Raw genomic sequence first — 22,899 nt, forward strand, 5'->3', positions numbered from 1 at the left:
TAGCCTTATTTTGTTATCCACTTTAAAGGCTTAAATAACTAAAATCATTTCTGTATAACACTCTTAAATTCATTCTTCATTAAACTAACAAAGAAAAGCTTCTACAAACAAAAACCAAGCTCAGATGTTATCTTGAAATCCCGTAAAATTTTAACAATGTTTCTTTAAACCCAAAAAACAAAAATTAAATATGAATTCTTCTATTAAACAAATACTATCAGTTTTGTTTAATAATCAAAGAAGTGTGCATATTGAAACAACAGCCTTAAGACAGCTGAAAAAACATAACGATTATTAAATAAAATTTAGCCATGTTTGGCAGAAGGCACCTGTTAGCTATAAAAAGAAGATCGATCGCCATATAATTCATTCAACATCGAAATGTATTACCTGAAAGTAGCTATCTGCTGTGCCTTCTTTTTGGCCACGAAAGTGACGTCCCATTCACATAGTGAATACCAAGAACCTCCTCTGGATGTCACTAAGGCCATGTCAGAGTTCCTGCAACTCCACCAAAGCCATTACGATGAGAGACTGAGGATGTGCGAGGACACACTAGACAACTTTCGGAAAGCATTCGGTAAGGACATCCAGGCTGTGAAGGTGCAGAGCGAACTTATGCAGGCCAAGGTGGAGGAGACATGGGCCTGGATCCGACCCTACGAGAAGATTGATTCCTGGCATCGTCAATGCGTGGCCAACTACAGTGGAACGGTGCCTTCAGTCAGTCAACTTCGGGCTTCCATGAACTCCTGCGGGGTTCAGGTTTACCTGGATGGGATCCTAAGTAGTGCCCTGACTAGTTGTAATAATATCAAAAGGTATGCCACCTACATTTTGAACACCAACAAGGATACATGCGAGAGAATGCACAAAAAGTCGCAATTGGGTTTTAATAATTGTCTCAAGAAAGCAGTAAGTTATGCATTATATTATCAATATATTTTAATTAAATTAATTGCACATATATTCTATAAAACCAGGTCATCCCCCTGGATGCTGAGGTTGCCAAAAGCTGGAACGACTTCCAAAGGCTTATTGGAGAGGCAGAGTCCAATGCCAGAAATCGCATAAGAACCTCACGGCAATGTGCCTTCAATACGATTTACACAACCAGCTATAATATAGGGATCGCAAGGAGTCTCATTCTCGATTGCATAGGCAATGAACAGACCTGTGGAAGGAGTTCCTGCTCTTCAAGATGCCCACATCAAATGTATATGGATATTAAGGATAGAGATTTCCGAAGTGTGACCATCAGAAATCCCTTCCAAGGCCCCAATAGGCACCTGGGTTGCCTCGAATTGAGATTTAAGTGAGGGGAAGTCTTAAAAAGAACACTGAATAAGATAATAAAAAAAAAACAAGTTTGATTTCGGATTATTATAATTATTATTTATACTGAAATTATAATTTCGTTGGGTGATGATTATAGAATTTCTTGTCTCCTAAAAGTATGCTGCAATTGAGAATGTACAGAACTCTCGATTTATAAGATTTTCAAACTCTTTGTCTCCTTTCCGCCAGAATGATCTGATATATCAGGAGCACAGAATTTAAAACAAGACCAGTATCTCTTGGAAACCCACGCACACATGACAAAAAAAAGGTCTCTCAACTTGGTTTTTCAGGTACCCGCACGAACCATCTTTGGAATTTAAGGCAACTCAAAGGGCACCGCTTTGGGATTTAGTTCTCGGAATCTGGAAACACATAAAACCAAGGGATCACTTTGTGTGGGTTTTCTTTTGAAAGAATTTCCATTATCGCATTTCCACATCTGGCTGGCAGATGTGTGTGAACCTTAGACCGGCACAGGCTATATAGTTTTTGAAACATGAATACACATAATGAATAGGATGAACCTTTGGCAAAGATTCCTCGGAGGTATTGTCACGGGCCGGGACCGTGTGAAATATTCCCGATGCTTGGGAAACCTTTCCAAAAAATAACTAGGCTAACAGCAAAAGTGGTAGGTGTGCTCGGAAAATGTGTGGAAAACGAGCACGAGCAGGTAGTCAACATGTGTCGATATTTGGGAAAATGCTTGGGAACCAAGTAATCCTTTGTTTGCTTGAACATATTTTCTGGGGATGCGTTTTTTAAGCCATGTGAAAACCTTTAAAGATTTGTCTAATTTTATACCATTTTCATTAGGAGATCAGAAAATTAAGCAGCGAATGAGGAGAGTGAAGAGACGTTATCCTGTGGTCTTCGAAGAAAGGCAGGTAGGACCTGTTGCTCAAGTCGAAAAGGATATGGCGTTGATCCTTAATCTTCTCGGGATCGTGAGAATTAAACGTGTTTATATCAAGCCGAGAAGAATCATGGATCAGGCCAACAGCCATTTCAGTAGCTGTCACCGAAGAACGTCTTCGAAATTCTACCTGCTGGCCACCTGGAAAGGTGCAGCTGTTTCTTTTGGGAAAAGGAATCGCATTTGATCTTTTCAACAAAAAAGAGATGGTCTTAAAAAACAGTTTCCTCCCAATGAATTTGATTTTGCAGCTGTGGCAGCTGTGGGAAAATTATCCGAGCCTTAAATCTTCTAAAAGCGTGTGTCCTGATCGTGAGAGTTTTCCAAAATTATCAAGCAGTTGGAAAACTCATGGACCAGGCCAACAGCAAAAACTGCAGCCAAGTTAGAGTTTTCCCGAAAATTCAACTACCTGTTGCCGAGGAATCTGGGAAAATGCAGCTGCAATCGACTGCACAAGGGACACCCATTTTCCGGGAAACCTGTTGATTTTTAAAAAAGGGACCCTCCCTCATTGTTTAAAAAACGGTTTCTAACAACAATAAAAAAATTCTTTTGGGTTGCAGCCGAAGCAGCTGTGGGAACCTTTTCATCTGCCTGGGACGATTTCCCAAGCGTGTGAATTTTCCAAACCAGATGTGATATTTTCGAACTTTCGCACCAGGCCAGCAGAGTGAAAAGCAGCACGAGTCACAGAGAGTTTTCCATTCGAAGCAAGACAGTTGGTACCTGCCAAAGGGTCCTGGGAAAATGCAGCTGCAATGGGGCACACGATGAAACCATTTCCTGCAACCTGTTGCATGGGAAACTACACGAAATGCATTTTTAATACATTCCTAATGCAGGGGATGTATTCATGGGAAATTGTCCTGTCTAGGATCGTGTGAAAATTATATCTTAACTATGAAAAATAGATGCTGATGTACTAGGCGAACATCTAAAAAGGCAGGACTCTATAAGGTTTTCCGCAAGGGATGCTACCTGATATAATAGTCCTGGGAACTCTAAGTCCCATTTTCCGACCCATTTTCATTCCAATACCTTCTTTAAAGTGGCTTCGTGGGAACAATTTTCATCAGTCGTGTGAAAATGTGAATATAAGATAACCATCTAAGTTCGTCGTGAGAAAAATCATTGAACTCTTCAAGCCCCAGAAAAAATTAAACCAGGAAAACAGAATTTTCAGAACATGAGGGCTGTGATGTTGTGAAAAAATTATCTTGGAAAATTCTATTCTACCTGAAAACGAAACGAACCGAAGGGATAGCGATGGGTAACTTGTTGATATCCTGGGAAAATTGTTCAAAGATTTTCTCAGATCAAAGATAAGGGCGTGTGAGAAATCAGTAAAGGTATCCCAATAGAGAACCGAAAAAATGTTGCATTAATGGGAAAAAATAAAACCAACACAAGAGTTATTAAAAAAAGGAACCTAAGAAAATCCTTGGGAAGGTCGTCTTACAAACGATTTAATTTTCATGGGAAAACTATTATGGGTTTGTCGCGTGGGAAACCGTTTCAAGTGGTGGTTAAAACTGACAATTACTAAACAGGACAGCAGAAGGAACAACAAGTGGTTTCTGAGGCATCCCTAAAACCTAATCCATAATTAAGGCCAAGAACATAGCCTCAGGAAGCAGCGCACGATCTTGAGAAAAGATCATCACCTGCAGGATCAACCGGAAGCGGCACCAATTCGTGCGGAAATTGTTATTAACAACAGGAAATGGATTTTGTTACCACTCTAAATAACATTTCCTCGAACCGGAAATTGATTTCTAATTTTACCATTTGCCATTTCCTGTTTCAGCTTCCGTTTCTTTTAAGAAGAAATGTGTATTTTTTATTTATTTGGGATAGTTTTTTATGTTTACTTTTTCCTGGAACGACGCCTCATGCCACATGCTGTGATTCTTTGTTGTTGTCAGTCGAGGCGTGAGAACGTATATTGGCTTAATTAGGCATTTTCTACTAGGCCAGCAGCATCCTTAAACCCATGATCCTTGGTCCAAATTTAAGGCATAACCTGATAAATGAAACCTTAGGAAATCTTGAGTCTTTTATGGATTCCTTTGAGAATTCACATTCCTGCAGCGTGAGAATGCAGTCTATATAAGGAATACTAATTACGTGTTTGGTATCAGGACTACAGCGTGGTGGCAAGGACACTTTCCGAGGGTCCTTTCGAATAGTTTAGATATGCAAATGCGATAAAACCATCCTCGCTTCGATTAAAATTGCTAACAGGGTAACAGATTTGCCAACAAGCAGGACTCACCTTTGCTTACCTGTGAGCTCAAAGAAAGTCGCTAAAAACTACCACCAGAAACTATTCAAGAAGGTCTTAGCTCTCACTCCTTCCCGTTCCCCTTGAGACATTTGCAACCCTCATTACGAGAAAGAATATCGAAACATTATGTCTTGGACGTTACCAGGACAACAGCAATCTCAGGAGCAGGGAAGATTACTCTACTCACAAATGAGGGTTGTTCTTGGGACTGGACTGGAAATCCAAGACAAAATAAAAAAAAGATAAAATAAAGAAGTCGTGCCATATCTTGGGCTCTAATAGGAAAACAGAATGAATAGGAGTTTCCTGGGCGAGAACATCTTAAAATCGTCTTGAGACCAAAGAGGGTTGAAAGTGTCACCTTTTATAAGCGGCTTTCAGCAAACCCAAAAACATATTTCGAGTTAATCCAACTCTCATATCGAGAGATCTTTCCTTCTCTTTTCAGCTAAAAAAACGAAAGATCTTTCCTTCGTTTTTGAGCCAAAGATCTCACAGCTAATGTGGGCGTAATCCTTTCACGGCAGGTAAAATTCCTTGCCTTGGAGCGTGAGAATTTCAATTGAATTCTGTTGATCTTCCAACAGGCGATCAGCAAGCAGCGACAGCATCCCTCCCTTGCTCATCCCACGAAGTTCTCTTTCTTACGCACCGAGCGTGTGAACGAAGACACACAAAAAAAAACAACAAGGAAGTACATTGGGTTAAGTGACACGACTTGAAGATACCTTGTGGGGATTTATTTTTATTTAAAATAAATGGAATTTAAATATCTTCGGTCTAATATTTATTTATACAACAAAAACAAAAACAAAATGTCTTATTATATCTTTTATTATGGTTATTTATTAATATAAATATTTGTGTATAGAATATTATTTAATGTCTTGTTAGGACATGGTTTACATGGTATTTAAAAAATTTATTATTTATTTATTATTATTATTGGAGCATATTTGATATTATTATATATTAATTATATTTATTTAAAAAAAATTAATTTTACATTTTTATTTATTATATATTATGTATTTTATTATAAACGGTTATTTATTTATATTAATATTTATTGTATGACTACTAATATTCTTGGCTGACTTAAATTAAAACATATCATTGTAACTCAGGACTCACGCTCCCTCCTTCCCTTTCATACATTTTTATGAGTCCAATATACCCTTTTATCCTGCTACCACTGGGTATGCTCGTTGTGAGAAAACGAAAACCCAAAAAACCAACAAAAACGAGAGTTGAGGATCGCGTGGGAATAAATGCCGAACCGGCGGCAGGAATGTAACGTATTTTTTCACACGACTCCTGAAGATAAGGCACCTTTCTCACCCCCTCCCCTTTCCGCATCCTCTCTCACACAACTCTCGAAATTATATGCACAGGCTTAAATTAGTTGTTAATTGTTTTCCCTGCGACTCTCTCGATCCCCTGTCCGTTTTGGCATGTGCTCGCGTGAGAACTGGGAATTGAGACACTGGAAAAGGGACCAGGAGAGCAGGAGAACTCGCTAGTCGCTTCCTTCCACTTTTCAGACTTCGCACGCTCGCTCTCACTCTCCTTTCCTTCGCCGCCTGCCTGGTTGTTGTTGTTGGTGTTGCTTCGTCCAACAAGATCCTCGATCGTTACGTTAAACGGATGTGGATGTGGATGTGTATGTGGATGTGGACTGTGTGGAATTCGTATGGCCTTTCGGTGCGAGTGTGAGTGTGTGTGTCATGTGCTGTGTTTGTGGAGGGTTTTTAACGGCCGTCTGTTTGTCGCGGTTCGCTTGTGTCAACATCGTGTGGGAAATTCCCGGCCATTAGCCGTTACAAGAACGATGGCTGTGTGAAAAAGGAATTGGTCGTGAGAACTTTTGGTCCTAAAGCCAGAACGCCGATCAGGAAAACAGAACGAGAGTGAAGGTGAAAGAGCATTGCAAAGACTAAAGCCGGTGAATACTTGTATTTCTTGTGGATTCAAATATTTCCAACAAGTTCAACAAGTTCATCTTATTGGAAAGTGAGAGTTCCTGTTGGACACTTAAATTCGTAGTCATGAAAAAGGGGCTCTATATTATTTTGAAAACATTATTGGGTCAGAGTATTCAAGAAAGAGTATGATCGTAATTTATTTGAATTTAATTTAATAGATTAATCCAAATAATTTAACTGAATAAAATGCTAAAATTTGGTATAAAATAAAAAAAAAATACATTAAGGATGTCAGCCATTTTTAAGCCCATAAATCAATATATTCTTAATCAGTATTAACAGACAAATCGACCACTCCCACTCGATGCAACAATTGTTCCTAATTATTTTTATAAATTTCTAAGGGGTTATCAAATAAACACACATTTTAAGTTCATAAAATTCATATTTTATGTCTTCTATTTAAAAAACTAATGATTTCCAATAGTCATATTTATTTCCATTCAACATTAAATCTTAATTTATAATAAATGTAATAAATAAATTTAAGAAGTACACATTTTTCAAAATTGTATTAGATAATGAATTGTTAAAACATATATTGTAAGCCACAAGGATAGTCATATGTATCCTTTTTGTGTTTTTGAAGTTAGCTTCCATTCTTCGTAATTTTATATTTTTATTTAAAACTATTAATATATAAAATATATGTTTTGTTATAAAAAATTCAAAAAACTTAAATATTTAATAATAAATAGTACATTTTAAATTATTTATATGTTATATTTATATCATATTTATTTAATGCATTATATTCCTTACAGTGCATTTGAATTGGAATGGAATGGAAATAAGTAACAAATATTTTTAGACAATAGAAAATTATTTGTTTTTGTTATTTTAATATTATAGTTTTTAATTTCTATATATAACATATGGGGACAGAAATATAAATTGACGTATATGAAAATAATTGAATACAATAAAAAAAATAGTTTCTACATTAAATATTTAAAGTTTTAATATGAAAATAAATAACTACAATTAAATTAAATAAAATTTATTTAGCTAGAAATCGTTTATATATATAAATATATAAAAAAATGAGTATAAATATATATTCAAAGAAAGTAATTTCTAAAGGAAAATAACTTAACTTATACTATACAATAATTCAACCCTGAAAGGGAGAAGAATTCACAGTTAAAAAAACCAGAAACCTCTTCACGAACGCACCATTAAGTAATTCAATTACGCACAAGACCTGCAATCATCTTGCCGCTCTTCCAGTCCCCTTTCCCTTTCCCGTTTTCCAGTTCAAAATCAAATTCCACCACCAATATATGTACATATGTGTATATACTGTGAAGGAACGTGAAGCCGAAATAAAAACCAAAGAAACATCACAGCCAAAAGTAAACATCTTCTCGGCTTACTGAAAACTATGTGTGCCTGTTCCCGTCCAAGACATTTACAAGCATCAAATTACAAAAGAAAAGGAAGTCGAGATTATGGGGCACGTGGCAGCCAAAGTAGAGCAACCCCGAAGAAAGGCAGGGAGAAGCCACCACCAAACCCGTTTGCTTGCTCCTCCAGCCTGGGTTCCTGTCCCTTTGACAGCCAATTAGCGATCATCAGCCAAGATTATCAGCTGGAAATTATAGGGTTCTCAAATGACACGCCCTCCAGAGTGCCGCCGATCATCGACATCGAAGAGCGAGGATCGAGGGCAGTGAAGCGATCGTTCCCTAATGTGTGTGCTGGTATGTTTTTAAACGACTTAATGAACCCCGATGTTTGTCACGATAATTCCATGTTTTTCAATAGGCTCACAGCGACTGCAGCAGGCAGGGGAAGTCCCAAAGAACGAACACCAAAGACCCTCATAATGACCGGCAACACGCATCGAATTACAAATGCGTTGATTGGGCCCAAGGAACCACTCAAGTGGCAAAGAGTCGAGCGAAACCAAAAGAAAACTGGCTACTCAACGCTGCCAGCCTATTACAATTTCACGCCGTATTAAAATAAACAGGAAGCAATCATCGTATTCAATTATAGAACACACAGAGAGGGGTTCAAATGGGTTCCTGTGACCTCCCTGCTATCACCTTATGCTGACCTGTTCAAAATCAATTAGCAAAACAAACAAAGAATTCAAACCAATACCATCCATCAAAGTCATCCCGAGCTCTCAGGTCTTTTGTTGTGTGGATTTCCAGGAAGAGATCGAAAATATCCCTCGGGGCACCGCCTGCGGTTTAAAGTGCAATCAAGCTGAACGTGGCCAACAGGGCCACAGCATCCCAAGCAGACGAGGAGAGATTGAAAAGGGTCTTCTACCTTAGCTTGCCTTACCTGAATCTCTACCCGCTTGAATACATAACCACAGAAGACAGCTAGAAGATCTTGGGTTTGAGTGTTCTGTTCTCCCGTTCGAATGATACAGATTTAAGCCTTTGGGCCTTTTGTTTGGCAGGGATTTGTGGTGATCATGGCAACCACAAACCCACAACACAAAGGCAAACAATGAGAGAGAGGTCACAGATTGAAACTGAAAGTAAAATGGGAATGGGAACCTTCTCGCCCTCGGGGGCCATTGTGTGAGTCTTAATCCCCGAGGCATCATAATCATAAATCATAATTAGAAAACCATCGAAGCATGCATAAAGTGTAGCAAACGAACAGGTGAACAGAATTGCCAGATAGCTAAGATTTCAGGTACCTCCTTGGGCATCAACAACAACAGCATCATTAGCAGCATCCATGCCATGCCATACCATGCCATGCCATTATGTTTCCATGATGATTGCCGCTGATGCGCATCGATGCATAATTTTCGAACAGGTTAACAGCAAACCCAGTGTAGGGCCGTGCCCTGCTCCAAGGAGGAGTCAAGGAGGAGGAGGAGGAGAACGAGGAGAGCATCTCTGGCAATGGGAAAACCCACTGAAGCGCACTCGCGTGTATCCAGGGAACAGGTTAACACGATGGCCAGCAACAGGAGATCTTTCAAGCACCCACAAAACGAAACGAAGATCCACAAAACGTTGACCCAATTTCCAAAACTCTATTCCCATGACAGATGATGAGAACATCTTGAGGAAAATCAAAGAAGCGTAACCAAGATGTTAAAGGCGAATAGGTAGGCATAAATAAGAAACAGTTGTTAGAGGGGACTAAACTATTCTTCAAAGTGCAAACATTTTCCCTTCGCACATATATACATAGATAGTTGTAGGTGTAAATATGTACAACTTCATGTTCAAATGTTTACATTCGCTACATCGCCACGAATGCAAGCCGAGTTCAAAATCGTTGAAATGGAAAAACAGGGAATCAAGTATCAGGTTCACAAAATTGTCAGAGGAAAGATCACTGCAGGAGATCCCTATACATACATTTCCACAAAGGTCGGTACATGGTTGTTGCTAGAGTTTTCCACTGAAAACATAAGCAGGTAGCGAGGAAACAAGAAAATCATGAGCAGTGGGAAACTGTAAAGAAAATGCTGCAGCATCATTAGCTGTGTGTTTAACAAGGAATGTACCTGTCGAACCCAAGGGATCACCTTTGAATTTCTGTCTTTATAGATTTCCTATACATCTACTTATTTTAAATTTTGTTCGCCTATTCAAATGTTACAGTTTTGACCACTTTAGACAATGATATCGGATGCTGTAATGTAAATATTAAACGGCCAAAAGAACACATTTTACATAAGGCTAAACATTGCATAATCAAGAACCAGGTGAACAAGATCTTGTGAATAACGTTTGCAATACAACATAAAATCTTACAATGCACACATCTTTACAGTTTCAGATATATATAAAATAATACAAAATAATATACAAAATAATATGAAGCGTTAAGAAAAACTGAAATATCACTAGGTTTTCATAAATAGGAAATGGGTCTATTAAATACCAGATCTGCAGCATTTATTTTATTTGTTCTAGCTTAAAAATGTCTGTAACCTCTCACCTGCTTACCTGACCAAGACTTTCTAACAACTAGCTACATTTTGTGTTAGCCTATTCGAGTGCTACATTTTACAGCATCTTAACCCTTTAAACACAATGAAACGTCAAGGTTTATGGTTCACTAAGGTTTCCCAACAAATTATCTCTATACGAGCACAGAGAAAGAGTTAAAGGTCACAGAAGTGTAGCATTCGAACAGGATAACAGCTTTGGAAAAGCAGTAACCAGTGAACCGAATTTTCACAGGTAAAAATATATTTTCCAGTACAAAGAAAATATATATATGTATAAGGTAAGTAGCATCCCACAACATTGAGATGAAAATCATTGAAGCGCGGCCTTGTGTATCTAAGGAACAGGAAAACAACTCTGATAGACTATTGCCAGAAAAATATATATCTCTCTAATAATAGTAATTTTGAGAGTTCACTGAAGTGTGTCGAAGGCTGTGAAAATTAATAGGTAAACATGTAGAAAAAACAGTTGAATTCATCATTTAATTTAATTAATTTTCATTATTTCATTCATTCCTAATAATTACAAAACAGGATATTTGTTCCTTATTTACTTCCAGAGAGTCAGTGAAGCGTGACCAAGATCAAAAAATAAACCAAGTTAACATAAATTTTAGCGAGGATGGAAACAAGGAAAATGCATCTCGGAAAATTACCTGAAGCATCACCTGCATTCCGGAAAAGTATCTGCAGCATCCCCTGCATCTGCTCTCTCTACTTCTAGTTCAGTTTTCATTATATCAACCCTTTTTTATTAAGAACTGAATTAGAATTAATAAGAATGAAAATTCGGAAAACCAATGAAGTGAACCCGAAATGGAAAAATCTAACAGGTTGACATAAATTGCCATTGCCAAATGTGCCTGGAAAATTGTTAAAAGGAAAATTACCTGCAGCATCTACAGGTAGATGAATTCTCAACGTGAGAGTTTCCACTTTGAACTGAATCTTTGAGTTTTCGGCATTTTGCTAAATTTGTTGTTTGCCTGTTCAAATGCTACAGTTTACAGCATCCTAACTCTTTCCTTAATTTGTCTATAATGTCTATGATAAGAACCAGTTTTAGAAGAAGTTTTGAAGAACCAGTTTTAGAATATCTAAACATGATTAGAAACATCAATAATTTTCTATTCTTGTTGGAGGAGTAAAAATCAACGAAGCATGAATAATACACGAGAAGAAATCCGGTGAACATAAATTGCAAAAAGAAACCTTTATAGGAAAATGTATTCTGTATTATCGGGACTTTTCCTTTACTTTTCCAGCATCCTTCTATAATTTTTGTAACCCTATTCGAATGCTACAGTTTGCCAGAAGTTACATCAGAAGTTTACATCAAAGAAAAATTACAGATTTCATTTTATGAGAAAAAGATCAATAAAATTAACTAACAATTTAAAAGGAAAAGGTATGCCAATTAAAAAGGCACACTATGCTTATTAAAACAATGACATTTTAAAATAAATTTATGAGTCTGTGAAAAATCTAAAAAAATTCTGCAATTCAAATAAAAACGGAACTATTATGTTTATAGTTAGATGATATGTCAAAAATAAAGGCACAACAGAATAGTTTCTTATGTAATTGAATTTATAATTATAATCTTTAAGAAACCCCAATGAAAGAGTTAAAAGTCACATAACTGAAGCATTCGAACAGGCTGGCAGACTCAGCCGCAAGGACACCCAAGTGAAAAACATTTCAAACCAAAATCTAGCTGCAGGCACTGGAGTTGCAGGTAGAAAACAACTCCATAATAATCTGGAAAATTCTTAAGAATTTTCACGGAAAATCAATGAGCCGTGACCAAGTGGATTAAGCGAACCGGCCAGCATCAAAATCCACTACAAGATCATTGAGAAAATCTATTGGAAGAAATATTGAAGAGGTCAAAGAGCAACTCACTCCTCAGATTAGTTCTGAGAATGAAATCAGTGGAGCGTGACCAACTGGATCAATAGAACAGGTTTGCAGTTCCAAAAACAAGATGAAAAACTAAAGCACAACAAATATTTAATGGAATATTGAATCTCTAGCAGAGATAATCCTCTCCTGATCCCATTCGCCAGATCACTGAAGCGTAACCAAACCGCCCAGGCTGTCAACATGGTATAGTAGGTGGAAATCGTGAATTTGGAAAACTAAACCCAGCATCCGAAACGAAAGTGCGATCAACCAAATACAGAAACGAACCCGAAAAAAACCTCGCATGCATTTGTTAAATACATATATACATATATATGCATATAACCCAGAGCCCTCGTCGGATGCAGTTGGATGCACTGGGATTTACTCGGATGCAGGCGTCAGTTGCTGCTCGCCTAGTCAAAGGTCACACTCGGATGCACACCAAAAAAACACACGATGATCTGGCCTGGCATGTGCGGGGATTAGCGTGGGAATTATAGATCAAATGTGAGAGTTTGCTATATAAAAGAGTTAAATGATGCAAATGTATAGCATTTCAGCAGGCGAACATAACAGCAGGGGAAGTCCCTCCCTCCCTCACGCACAGCAGCATGAACAGCCTCATATTCCATGAACTTTCCACGCATTTCCCGAAATCACATGCACAATACATGTCGCCCTTCCAGCAGGTCACCCAGCAGCATTCGGAGAGATTTGTGACTGCCTGGAAATGCTGTTGACCTATTCAGATATTCACAACCAAAACAAACAAAAATAGGAAACAAACAAACAAGCATGCTCCATGGGGGTCGTATCGGGGTCACCACTCTCGCTCTCGAGATCACTCTCACTTGTCATTTTACATTTTGGGGGAAAAACTGTAGCATTTAAATAGGAAATCATAAAATGCAGAGCTATGATTTGTCCATTGTAAAACCAAGAAAAACCCCCGAAAATTCCACTAGCAGGTAGCAGAGGCTAGAAAAACCAGCCATGCATTCACTTTCCACACGCACCCTACGCGTTCTCTGCGCCTAGTGAATTTCAATTAGTTAAACAAACAAGTCAGTTGTATTGTTAAACATTTTTTCCTTCCATTTCATTTAAACAAATTCATGGAAAGTGGAAAGGGCACCGCTCACCCATCTCTCTCTATGTGTCTTGTGATATACAAACAATGGCCCGAAATCGTGGCGGAACATTTTCCCAGCCAATGCAGCCAGCCGTAGAAAATCTCAGTCTTCCAACGTTGGGGGAGACCTGCTCGAGATCTGTTCGCCTGGTGGCCAGTGTTACACTTGGCTACACTTGTGCCTGGGATGCTGCAATGGCGTGACACAGCACAACCCCCAGGTCAACTCCATTTCTAGTCTCTTGGCAACCGAAAATAGAAGAAAAAGTGAGTAGAAAACGCGATCGCTGATTGCTCCTCGCCTGCTACAAGCGAAGACCTTGGCTCCAAAAACTGGCGCAACACGTTCAAGTTGAGGCCCCAAAGATTTGGAGACGCGTCTTCTGCTGCTTTCTTGTTTTCGCTGCTCACCTATTCGTTTCCAAGACCTTTGACTTTCAGTTTCTTTGACAAACTGCTCCCCAAAGAGATATTGGCAATGCCCCAACCCCATTTCCAATACTTGCATTATTGTCGTCTTCTCCAAAAAAGAAATTAATCATAATTTTGGGAAAAAATACAAAAATGTTCGATGTTTAATCACAGGGTCACAGAAATGCCAAAAAGATTGGTATTATGGCTGCATTTCTACACCAAAGTCTTCGGAGAAATCTATATTTGTCCCTCTCTTGCTTGCTCGGCTGTCAATGGAAAGTGGAAAGGGCAAAAGACTTGCCTATTCACTCTTGCTTGCCCACTCTCTTAATGGAAAGTGGAAAGGGCTTGCCCATTATTCCCTTTTCTCTCGCACACACTTGGAAAAAGACCCGTTGTTTTGCTCGTGAGCTGCGTGGGTGTTTCGATACACATATATAAATACATTGTACCCTGCAGTACCTGTCATCAGTAATTCATCAACGTTTCATCAACAGCGAAGGGGGTGCTGTTGATGATTCATCGATGACAGCCCATACAAACTGTTGATGAATTTAACATGGGCATGTCCTAGGCTGTCATCAATAGAAATTCATCAACAATAAATCGATGATTCATCATCAATTCATCGATGTATTGTTGATGACACATCGATGAAACATCGATGTTTCATCATCAATTCATCGATGTTTCATCAACAATTCATCATCAATTCATCGATGTATTGTTGATGACACATCGATGAAACATTGATGAAACATCGATGAAACATTGATGATACATCGATGAAACATCGATGACACATCGATGAATTGTTGATGAAACATCGATGATACATCGATGAAACATCGATGATACATCGATGAAACATCGATGATACATCGATGATACATCGATGAAACATCGATGTTTCATCAACAATTCATCGATGTGTCATCAATAATAAATTAATTAAAAAACATAAATAAGGGATTTCATATTTCAATTCACTCACTTTTATTATATCCTCTTAAAAACTAACATAATAAAATTAAAATTATACATAAAATAATACAAATAATCAAATTAAAAATATTTCTTATAATAATACAAAATAAATTTTAAAAAATAATAATACAATAATAATAATTATAATAATTAACATTAAAAATTAAATATTAATGTATTGAAAAACGCTCGGACCACATTCTAACACGTCTTCATCCCTTTTCCTTTTTTTATGTTGCGCCTCCAAATTTTTTGCGCAAGGAAGGCTTTTAGTTAAACGGTTGGCAAGCGGCTCCGTTGCATCAACTTGACTTATTCCATCTGAAAAGGAAAATTTGGAAAATAAATTGATATCAAAATCTAAAAAAAAAATACATAATTACCTAAGAGTGCAGAGTTGAACTTCTTATGGTCTCGAAGCCTTTTCTTACACTTCGCACCATCGATGTATCACAATAGCTGCATGCAGACACGAAGTGGGAGGACGGGAAGATGTACTCAAAATAGAAGACAGAATTAATACGAAAGTAAACTTTTTTTAAATCTTTACATAAAAACTCACCTGATATATAATTTCAATTATTGAAAACTAAACAGAATATTTATATATGTATGTAAAAATTTTTTTTAATTTGGCCTGCGCAGTGCGCACACTTCTCACTTAGTTCACTGTTTAACTGCAAGTGAAAACACGAATAAGCAATAGAAAAAAAGGACTGTGCCTCCAACAACAAAACGAACCACGATTCGGAAAAACGGATCCTCAAGTCCGTTTTTTTTCTCTTATTGTTCGTTTCGTTTCACAAAGTCCCGTTTGGCTATCTTGTGTCCGAGTGTTTTGCTTCCTTGTAAACAGGGTATAAAGGATATATCCGACGAGGCAACAAGTTACTTAAAATGTTATTGCAGCTCAAACAATTTTGTTCGATATGCAATTATTTTTTCATTCGCGTTTTATATTTAAAGAATATTTATTCCTAATACCATCATTATAATTGTTAATGATAATATATTATACACATAAAAATGCTAAAGTTCTAGGGTGCGAAACAGTTGGTTCGATTTTAATTGTTAACTTATTTGCTTTTGGCTCATCTCACTCGTTTGAAGAGTGAGTGAGGCAGTGAGATAGGCAATCACCATAGCAGCATTAGAGCGTAGGCTCCGTACAAGTCGCAGTCGGCAGAGCGTCGACTTTATAGAAGTCGCAGCCGGCAGAGCGTCGACTCGGTAGAAGTCGCAGTCGGCAGAGCGTCGACTCTATAGAAGTCGCAGTCGGCGCGTTGATGACGGGTTGATGACAGTGGCTATTGATGACACGCGGTACTGCAGGGTATATATAAATATTTTCAAGCGTTTACTAGTGATTTTTCTTGGCTTCTTTTTGAGGAGAAGTATATATGTATGAGTATATGTGACGAAACTCGTAAAAGGCATGCTTATGTTTGCAGATAGGTAATAATGTTCCAAGAGATAAAATGAGTTTGCAGCATCCTCTCTGAACAAATAAAACCTTTGGAAGGATTCTGGAAAACCAAATTGAACCCTTTTTGGAATTCCAGTATCTTGGAAGTGCCGATCCCATAAGGGTTGAATTCTTTAAAATTCAAAACTGCAAACTTCCAGGAGAATCCCAACAGTTTTGAATTTCCAAGTTCAAAACTTAAGCGAGCACTGTGCATCAATCAGACTTTCCGCAGAGGCATTTAGCTTCTCCTGTTCGGCACTCGTTAGTGGGAGCTCGAATACATGGCTAATGCCACCCGATTTGACCAGGCAGGGCAGTGAGAGGACAACGCTGTGCTCTATACCGTGCAGGCCCTGCATATCAGTGCCCACACAGAGGATCTTGCCCTGGTCGCTGGTCAACGCCTCCACGACATCAGTACAAGTGGCGGCAATGGCCCAGTTGGTGTATCCTTTGACCTTGCCCACCGATGCACCCGCTGTGGTGACCTGTTCCTCAAAATTCCACCACTTCTCCGGATCGTCGCCGCAAGCCAGTTCCTTGATAACATCCTTGAGCTGAATGCCGCCAATGCAGACGGAGGACCAGACTGGCACCGCACTAACACCATGTTCCCCGATCACATAGGCCTGAACATCCGCCGGTGGGACGTTAAGGCGCTCGGCGATGAAATAACGGAATCGTAACGAGTCCAGGTGGCAGCCGGTGGTCAAACAGCGATGCTTGGGAAGTTTTGCCAGACACTGTACCGCAAAGGTCATGACATCGACGGGATTTGATACGATCACAAAGATGGCATTGGGGCTCTGCTTCACCAGTAGTGGTATTGCAGCCTTGAAGATCTCCATGGTCCCGTGCATCGCATCTAGACGAGATCGATTCTTGCCGGAGGGTCGCGCCCCAGCCGTCATGACCACTATGTCCGAGTCCTTGGTGCGTGAGCCATCGGAGCAGGCCACAATTCGAGGATTGCCTAACAGGACAGAACCATGCAACAAGTCCAAAGTCTCCGCCTGGGCCAAGTTGTATTTGACATCCATGATGACCAGATTCTGGGTCACCTTGCGAAGGAGTAGACACGAACAGATAGCCGCACCCACCTGTCCCGATCCCACCACGCTAATCTTGAGTCCCCTGCCCTTGCTCTTCCACTCCTTCATCGGGTGCATCGATTTGGCAAAATTGGAGTTCGTGCGGCTCGGTTGCCGCTGGTATGAATTAAACATCAGGGATGTCACCTGGCTCTGTAGAATTCGCATCAAGGCCATGTTTCCTTTGTCAAATAAAATGTACACACAATTTTGAACTCCTAAAAAGATATACAAATATATAAAAAAAATTTTGCAAGGCAAGAGTGATAATTAAAATAGCATAGAATATTTGTAAGCGTTGAAAATAAATAAAATATATACGTTTAGGTTCTATTTCATTTTATTAACCGATCTTTTTCGTTTTTAAAACATTTTTAAATAATCAAAACAGAGCATACTTTTGAGCAGAAACATAAATTTCAGTATTTAGTATATTTGCGATTTATTTTTAGCACTGTGTCGGTACCACACCACTCTTGTTATTAATGAATTTGCTTTATTAATAGGTATTAAATATATAAGAATATTAATTAATTAATATCTTTCAATTCCATTGTATTTGTTCCTTTCTTGATTTCTCAATCAATTAAATTTAATCAGTAAGTAAATATACCTTTACGCGTATATGTAAATTTTAATGTTAGTATTTTGGTATATTTTCGGTTCCTTTTCAGCACTAATTTGGTATTTAAAAAAATACTTTTTTACGGTTTTATTAAAGTTCTGGCCCTTGGTCATACTGCCCTAAGCACATTTTTATTTGATTTTCAATTTCTGAGCAGATAACTCTGAATTTTCAAGAACCACGTGTTGTCCTATGCACGCTCGTTTGCCCATTTCCCAGGGAAAATGAGTGCTATTTTAATGGACATATAGAAAAAACCAACGACAACCTTACCAAAGTGACTTGCTGACACCCTAGCTTGGCATTTTCATTAAATTGTCGAACAGTTATACGATTTTATGTACTTTTCGAATGAATCTTAAGCGTTTCAAACATTAAACTGTGACAAGATGACACACAAGGTTTCAGTTATGCACGAAACGCCAGATAAATTTATTGGCAGTATTTAATAATGTGTTGGTTACCAATCTTCGGATCTGACCTATGCATTTTGAGGTACTAGCACAGCTCCATTGATTATGTATCCTATTTTTAATATTTTTTATAACAAAATCAGCTCCATTTTGGTTTATAGGTTGAGCGGGAATTGCGAGAGTTTATAAAATCTAAAAAAATCTATAGATTTAGGTTAGAATTTGGGTAAAAGGGGTTTTAACTCTATTATTTCTACACATCTGTTGAACTCATCTCAAGTTTTTATAGTTTAAGATCTACATTCAGCCTTTTTCAATCAAACTATTAAATATATCTATAATAAATCATTAAAAACAGATCCTAAAATCGTTTAATATTTTTGTATTTTTAAAACAACCCATATTGTAAATATCAGCCTCTGCAATCTTCTAGAGAAACAGTCTGAAATATAATTTTTAAGCCCATTATCAGGTTTTATTTTCTTGGAAATATTCTTAAAGCTCTTATAGTTATACATTCAGTCTATTTAAGTGTCTGGGCCGCCTCCAATATCTTGGTCATCTCCTCGCTCTGGGACAGTGCTTTGTGTACGGCCATCAGCACCTGGGACTCCATCTCCTGGGTCTGCTCTTGGCTCAACGCCAGCGTGCTCACCTTTTTGGCCAACGCCGCCAGCTTGGGCTGGCGCTGCAGGAAGCGATCCACAATCACGGGCGAGATGTTGGCCAACTTGGCGAACTGCATGATGTGCGGCGACAGGTTGCTCGGTATATCGATTGTGATATCCTCCAGCTCCTTGGCGGTCAACTCCTGCTCCTTGGGTGTGTTCAAATGGGGCTTAGGAGCTGCTGTGGTACTGGGTACCTCGGTTGGCCTCTCGACGCGCAGCGGCGGTGGCGACGGTGTCACAGGTCGGAAAGGTACGGGATAGTGGTACGGCACTGGTTGTCTCACCAGGACAGGCCTTCTGTTGGGCACGGCCATAGGTGGAGGACGAACCACAAAAACTGGCTGGAAGGAGACTGGTCGGGGAGGGGAAGGAGGAGGAGTAGCTTCCATCGGCGCTGGTGTAGGGGTACGACTGGTCCACTGCTTCAGGAAGGTGCTAAAACGCTGCATCATACTTTCCTGCGGCTCAGGAGCTTTTGTTGAACTAAAATTCTCCCTGGGCTGATCCTCATCAAAGCTGTTGTCCATTGTGTTATCATCATCATCGTCATTATCGTCGTCTTGCTTCTCTGCCATTTCCGCCTCAGCCTCTTCCTCCTCTTCCGCCTCATGTTCCTCCTCGAAATGGAGCGTGTCCATATACTGCTTTATCAGAGCAATGTCAGCATCGCTGCCCGTCCGTTTGCGCAGATACTCGATGGTTTCTATGGGATCTCCCGTGCCTATCAATTCGCCCAGATCCTCGATTCTCGGCAGCTTCTTCAGGCCCAGTTTTTTGTAGGCGATGTCCAGAATATCACTAGGATAACCCGAGCTGGGAGCAGGCGTTGTGGTCGTAGTCGTCGTCGTGGGAGGGACTATACCCGGCTTGATTAGTTTGTAGACCGGCAAACCAAAGTAGTAGGCATTATCCCGGCCATATATAAGCGGTCTCGGAGCCACTACCGATGCCTGGATGCAGTGCAGCAGGGCCAGTGGCCACAGAAGGCGTAACAGAAAACAGTTCATTCCGTTCACTTTGGATGCTAAAGGACAACTAACGCTTAAGAATTGAAGAACCTTTCCAAATATATTTTCAACTCTAGTTTTATGCCCAACCCAAAATACATTTTCCCTGAATTCACGGTTTACTACCTGCTGATCCATAGAAAATCTCACATTTCCATTGAATTTTCCACCTTGTGCGACGAGCAGGAATGCTTTTTCCTTTTCCTACCTGGTTTTGTGGACAAAAGAAATGGGATTTCAAGAGGATTTCAGGTTTCGGGTTTCTGATGTCCCACTCACCGTGGAAAATCAAAGAAAACCGAGGCAAGGCGGGCTTAGCGGGAAAACAACGAAAATCTCACCGTATTTCAACAAACTAACACATGTTTTATTATCGTAATTTAAACCTTAAAATGGAACACTTGATGGCCACGTGTGTGGTAGAAATTGTGGCCATCAAATCCAGTCACAGATCTCTTACAAACTAGGAGGAATTCTAAATTCGCCAGCTCTGCCCAAAGGCTGCGTTCCCTTAATTGGGATTTTTGTATTTACACGGGTTTAAAGTACATGAATTTTGCCGGGGAAAACAAATTGCAAACATTTGAGGGCGACGCCATGTAAAAAAAAGCGAACGGAAGGGAGGTGGTTCGTTTTTAGGGATACGGGGAATTTCGCTGGCCGCTGGGCAGGAGCAGTCGCCTGGGTCTATAATCACTTGGAGACACCCACCAAGGCGGGACGTATGCAGCGTTCGTGGAGCTTGTAGCCCAGCTTGGTGACCTCCACCACGGTATTGGCATCGACGGTCTTGTCCTCCTTCTGGAACAGAGCCTCGTGCATATTGGGGTCGAATTTCTGGTTGATGGGGTCCACAGGCTCCAGGCCGTGGCGCTTGAACACCTGCAGTAGGGAGGCACGCGTCATGCTGAGACCCTCATACAGGTTTTTCAAGTCCGCGTTGCCGCTTAGCTGCAAATAATGTTTAAATCAATAAAGTTGTTTATAAATTGCCATGAAATTAAATAAAGGAGCACTGAAAATAACTAAGCAAACATAATCGAATTTGCCTTAATTCTGCTTTCAATTCCCACCTTATCCTTGGGCACAGCTTGCGTGGCATGGCCCAGGGTGTCTGCCACCTCGAGCAGGTCCTTGCAGAAGCTCTGGATGCCAAAGATCTTGGCGTCGCTGATCTGCTTGTTCAGTCGATTGCGCATGTTTTCGCTGTCTGCCAGCGCCCGCTTATACTTGTCCAGCAGCTCCGCATTCTGCTCCTTGGCGGCAGCCAGATCCTTGCCCAGTTTCTCCAGTTCCGGCGACGTTGTCGCTGCCTTCTGCTCTGCCCCTGCGGCTGCTGCCTCCTCCGGCTGCTTTTCCGTGCTATACAGGCGCTGGTCGCGCAGGCGAAGGCGCTGAGGGGCACTGTGGAACACAAAAAACTCATAATCAAATCAAGTTATCATAATTACGTGCGTCCGCCGGACAAACGTGCGTTCATTACGTCACAAAAAAGAGGAAGCGGAGCAGAGAGGGGCTTACCTCAGGCTAAGCGCCGCGGCCGGTGTGTTTCGTTGGGCGAGGCGCCGGGCAACCAGCTGCAGCAATGCTCCCTTCGCTGACATTGTGAGGAGGAGTCGCTTTTATTTTGTAAAATAAACTTATTTAGCTTTTGCTTTCGAAATTGAATCCGGCCTGCTTATCAGTGTGCCCGTGCCGATACCGATAAAATATACCAGCAAACCAATGAATAAATACCTTCAAATACCATGTCAAGAAAAAGGATGAGAACTTCGCTTAACGAAAACGTAATCAAACAACGTAAGTGGCCATGAACGTAATCTTATGCCGGAAACTGAAAAAACGTAATCTGCAGACGTAAAGGGAAATTTGAAGATTGTATTAAGTCATCTCTATATTATACAGAAATTAAAAATATTTAGTATAGTTAACATAAATTTAATTTGTTTATTTCAATGTTTTTACTGAGCTAACTTCGGGAAAACCGAACTATTTTAGTTCTTACATTGATTTCATATTTTAAAACTTTTCTAAGAAATGACTTTGAAAGCATATAAAAACACAAAGTTATGTAACTAAAAGCAGAAACATTGTATACTTTTTGGCGGCATTTGGATATATATTTATGTTTTCTACAAAAAAAAAGATTCTAGCTTTTAGATTCTTCATAGTAACGATAAAACCTAAAGTACCAGCAAGGCGCTATCTATAACATAGATTTAACATATACACGCAGAATTGAAAATCAAATCGTTAAAAGCTATATTCTGATCAGTAGTTATAAAATAAATTGTGCATTTTGGACTTGTGATAAATCAGTTTATTGAAAAGCAAAGGGTAAAAGTTCAAAATAAATTGTTCCCAAATAGAATAATTTAATTCTGTGTATGAAAATCACCTGACTGACTATAAATTATTTTTTTTAGAATATTATTAATCAAAACAAATTAATATATAAAAAATGTTGCATTCTACATTTAAAATCACTACGATACGAAACGCTTTTGCTTATAACGTCATTACAGACCTTTCCTTAATTTTGCATGTTTTATAATCTCTAGATTTCTTAATTCGGTTTCAGAATCTGATTAAGTTATAGTACCTATTCTATAATATTTTGTATTTTGTACAACTCTGCAAATATGGGCTCTGCCTCCCTTACAAGACGATTTTTCTCAGTGGAGTATTACTCAAAACACTGAAAGTTTTAA

The 22,899-nt window shown here is 39.2% G+C and overlaps 4 protein-coding genes across 4 annotated transcripts; 1 reads left to right on the forward strand and 3 right to left on the reverse strand.

Annotated features, from left to right (window-relative positions):
* The first annotated feature begins 381 nt into the window (after positions 1-381).
* LOC110189335 (uncharacterized) lies at positions 382-1,380 on the forward strand. Its single transcript, XM_020959377.2, has 2 exons — positions 382-915; positions 984-1,380. Exons 1-2 carry the CDS (start codon positions 382-384, stop codon positions 1,317-1,319), a joined length of 870 nt encoding a protein of 289 aa, XP_020815036.2. The 3' UTR covers positions 1,320-1,380.
* Positions 1,381-16,253: 14,873 nt separating this feature from the next.
* On the reverse strand, positions 16,254-17,734 carry LOC110189590 (L-lactate dehydrogenase B chain). The gene has a single exon (XM_020959722.2). It carries the CDS (start codon positions 17,647-17,649, stop codon positions 16,570-16,572), a length of 1,080 nt encoding a protein of 359 aa, XP_020815381.2. The 5' UTR covers positions 17,650-17,734; the 3' UTR covers positions 16,254-16,569.
* A 1,299-nt stretch (positions 17,735-19,033) lies between these two features.
* On the reverse strand, positions 19,034-20,188 carry link. The gene has a single exon (XM_020959962.2). It carries the CDS (start codon positions 20,186-20,188, stop codon positions 19,034-19,036), a length of 1,155 nt encoding a protein of 384 aa, XP_020815621.2.
* Positions 20,189-20,533: 345 nt separating this feature from the next.
* On the reverse strand, positions 20,534-21,932 carry Roe1 (grpE protein homolog, mitochondrial Roe1). The gene is made up of 3 exons (XM_020959535.2): positions 21,710-21,932; positions 21,262-21,592; positions 20,534-21,139 (listed from the first exon to the last, which is right to left on the reverse strand). The coding sequence occupies exons 1-3, from the start codon at positions 21,790-21,792 to the stop codon at positions 20,882-20,884; spliced, it is 672 nt and encodes a 223-aa protein (XP_020815194.2). The 5' UTR covers positions 21,793-21,932; the 3' UTR covers positions 20,534-20,881.
* Between the last annotated feature and the right edge of the window lie 967 nt (positions 21,933-22,899).

This window comes from Drosophila serrata, unplaced genomic scaffold (assembly GCF_035046125.1).
Source record: "Drosophila serrata isolate PLE 108 unplaced genomic scaffold, ASM3504612v1 contig_347, whole genome shotgun sequence".
Classification (NCBI taxonomy): Eukaryota; Metazoa; Arthropoda; class Insecta; order Diptera; family Drosophilidae; genus Drosophila; species Drosophila serrata.

Coding starts and splice junctions, on each gene's coding strand:
- LOC110189335 (XM_020959377.2), top strand. CDS start 382: ATGTATTACCTGAAAGTAGCTATCTGCTGTGCCTTCTTTTTGGCCACG. Junction 916..983: donor ATAATTGTCTCAAGAAAGCA/GTAAGTTATGCA, acceptor CTATAAAACCAG/GTCATCCCCCTGGATGCTGA.
- LOC110189590 (XM_020959722.2), bottom strand. CDS start 17,649: ATGGCCTTGATGCGAATTCTACAGAGCCAGGTGACATCCCTGATGTTT.
- Roe1 (XM_020959535.2), bottom strand. CDS start 21,792: ATGTCAGCGAAGGGAGCATTGCTGCAGCTGGTTGCCCGGCGCCTCGCC. Junction 21,593..21,709: donor GCCGCGGCGCTTAGCCTGAG/GTAAGCCCCTCT, acceptor TGTGTTCCACAG/TGCCCCTCAGCGCCTTCGCC. Junction 21,140..21,261: donor AAGCTGTGCCCAAGGATAAG/GTGGGAATTGAA, acceptor CATTATTTGCAG/CTAAGCGGCAACGCGGACTT.
- link (XM_020959962.2), bottom strand. CDS start 20,188: ATGAACTGTTTTCTGTTACGCCTTCTGTGGCCACTGGCCCTGCTGCAC.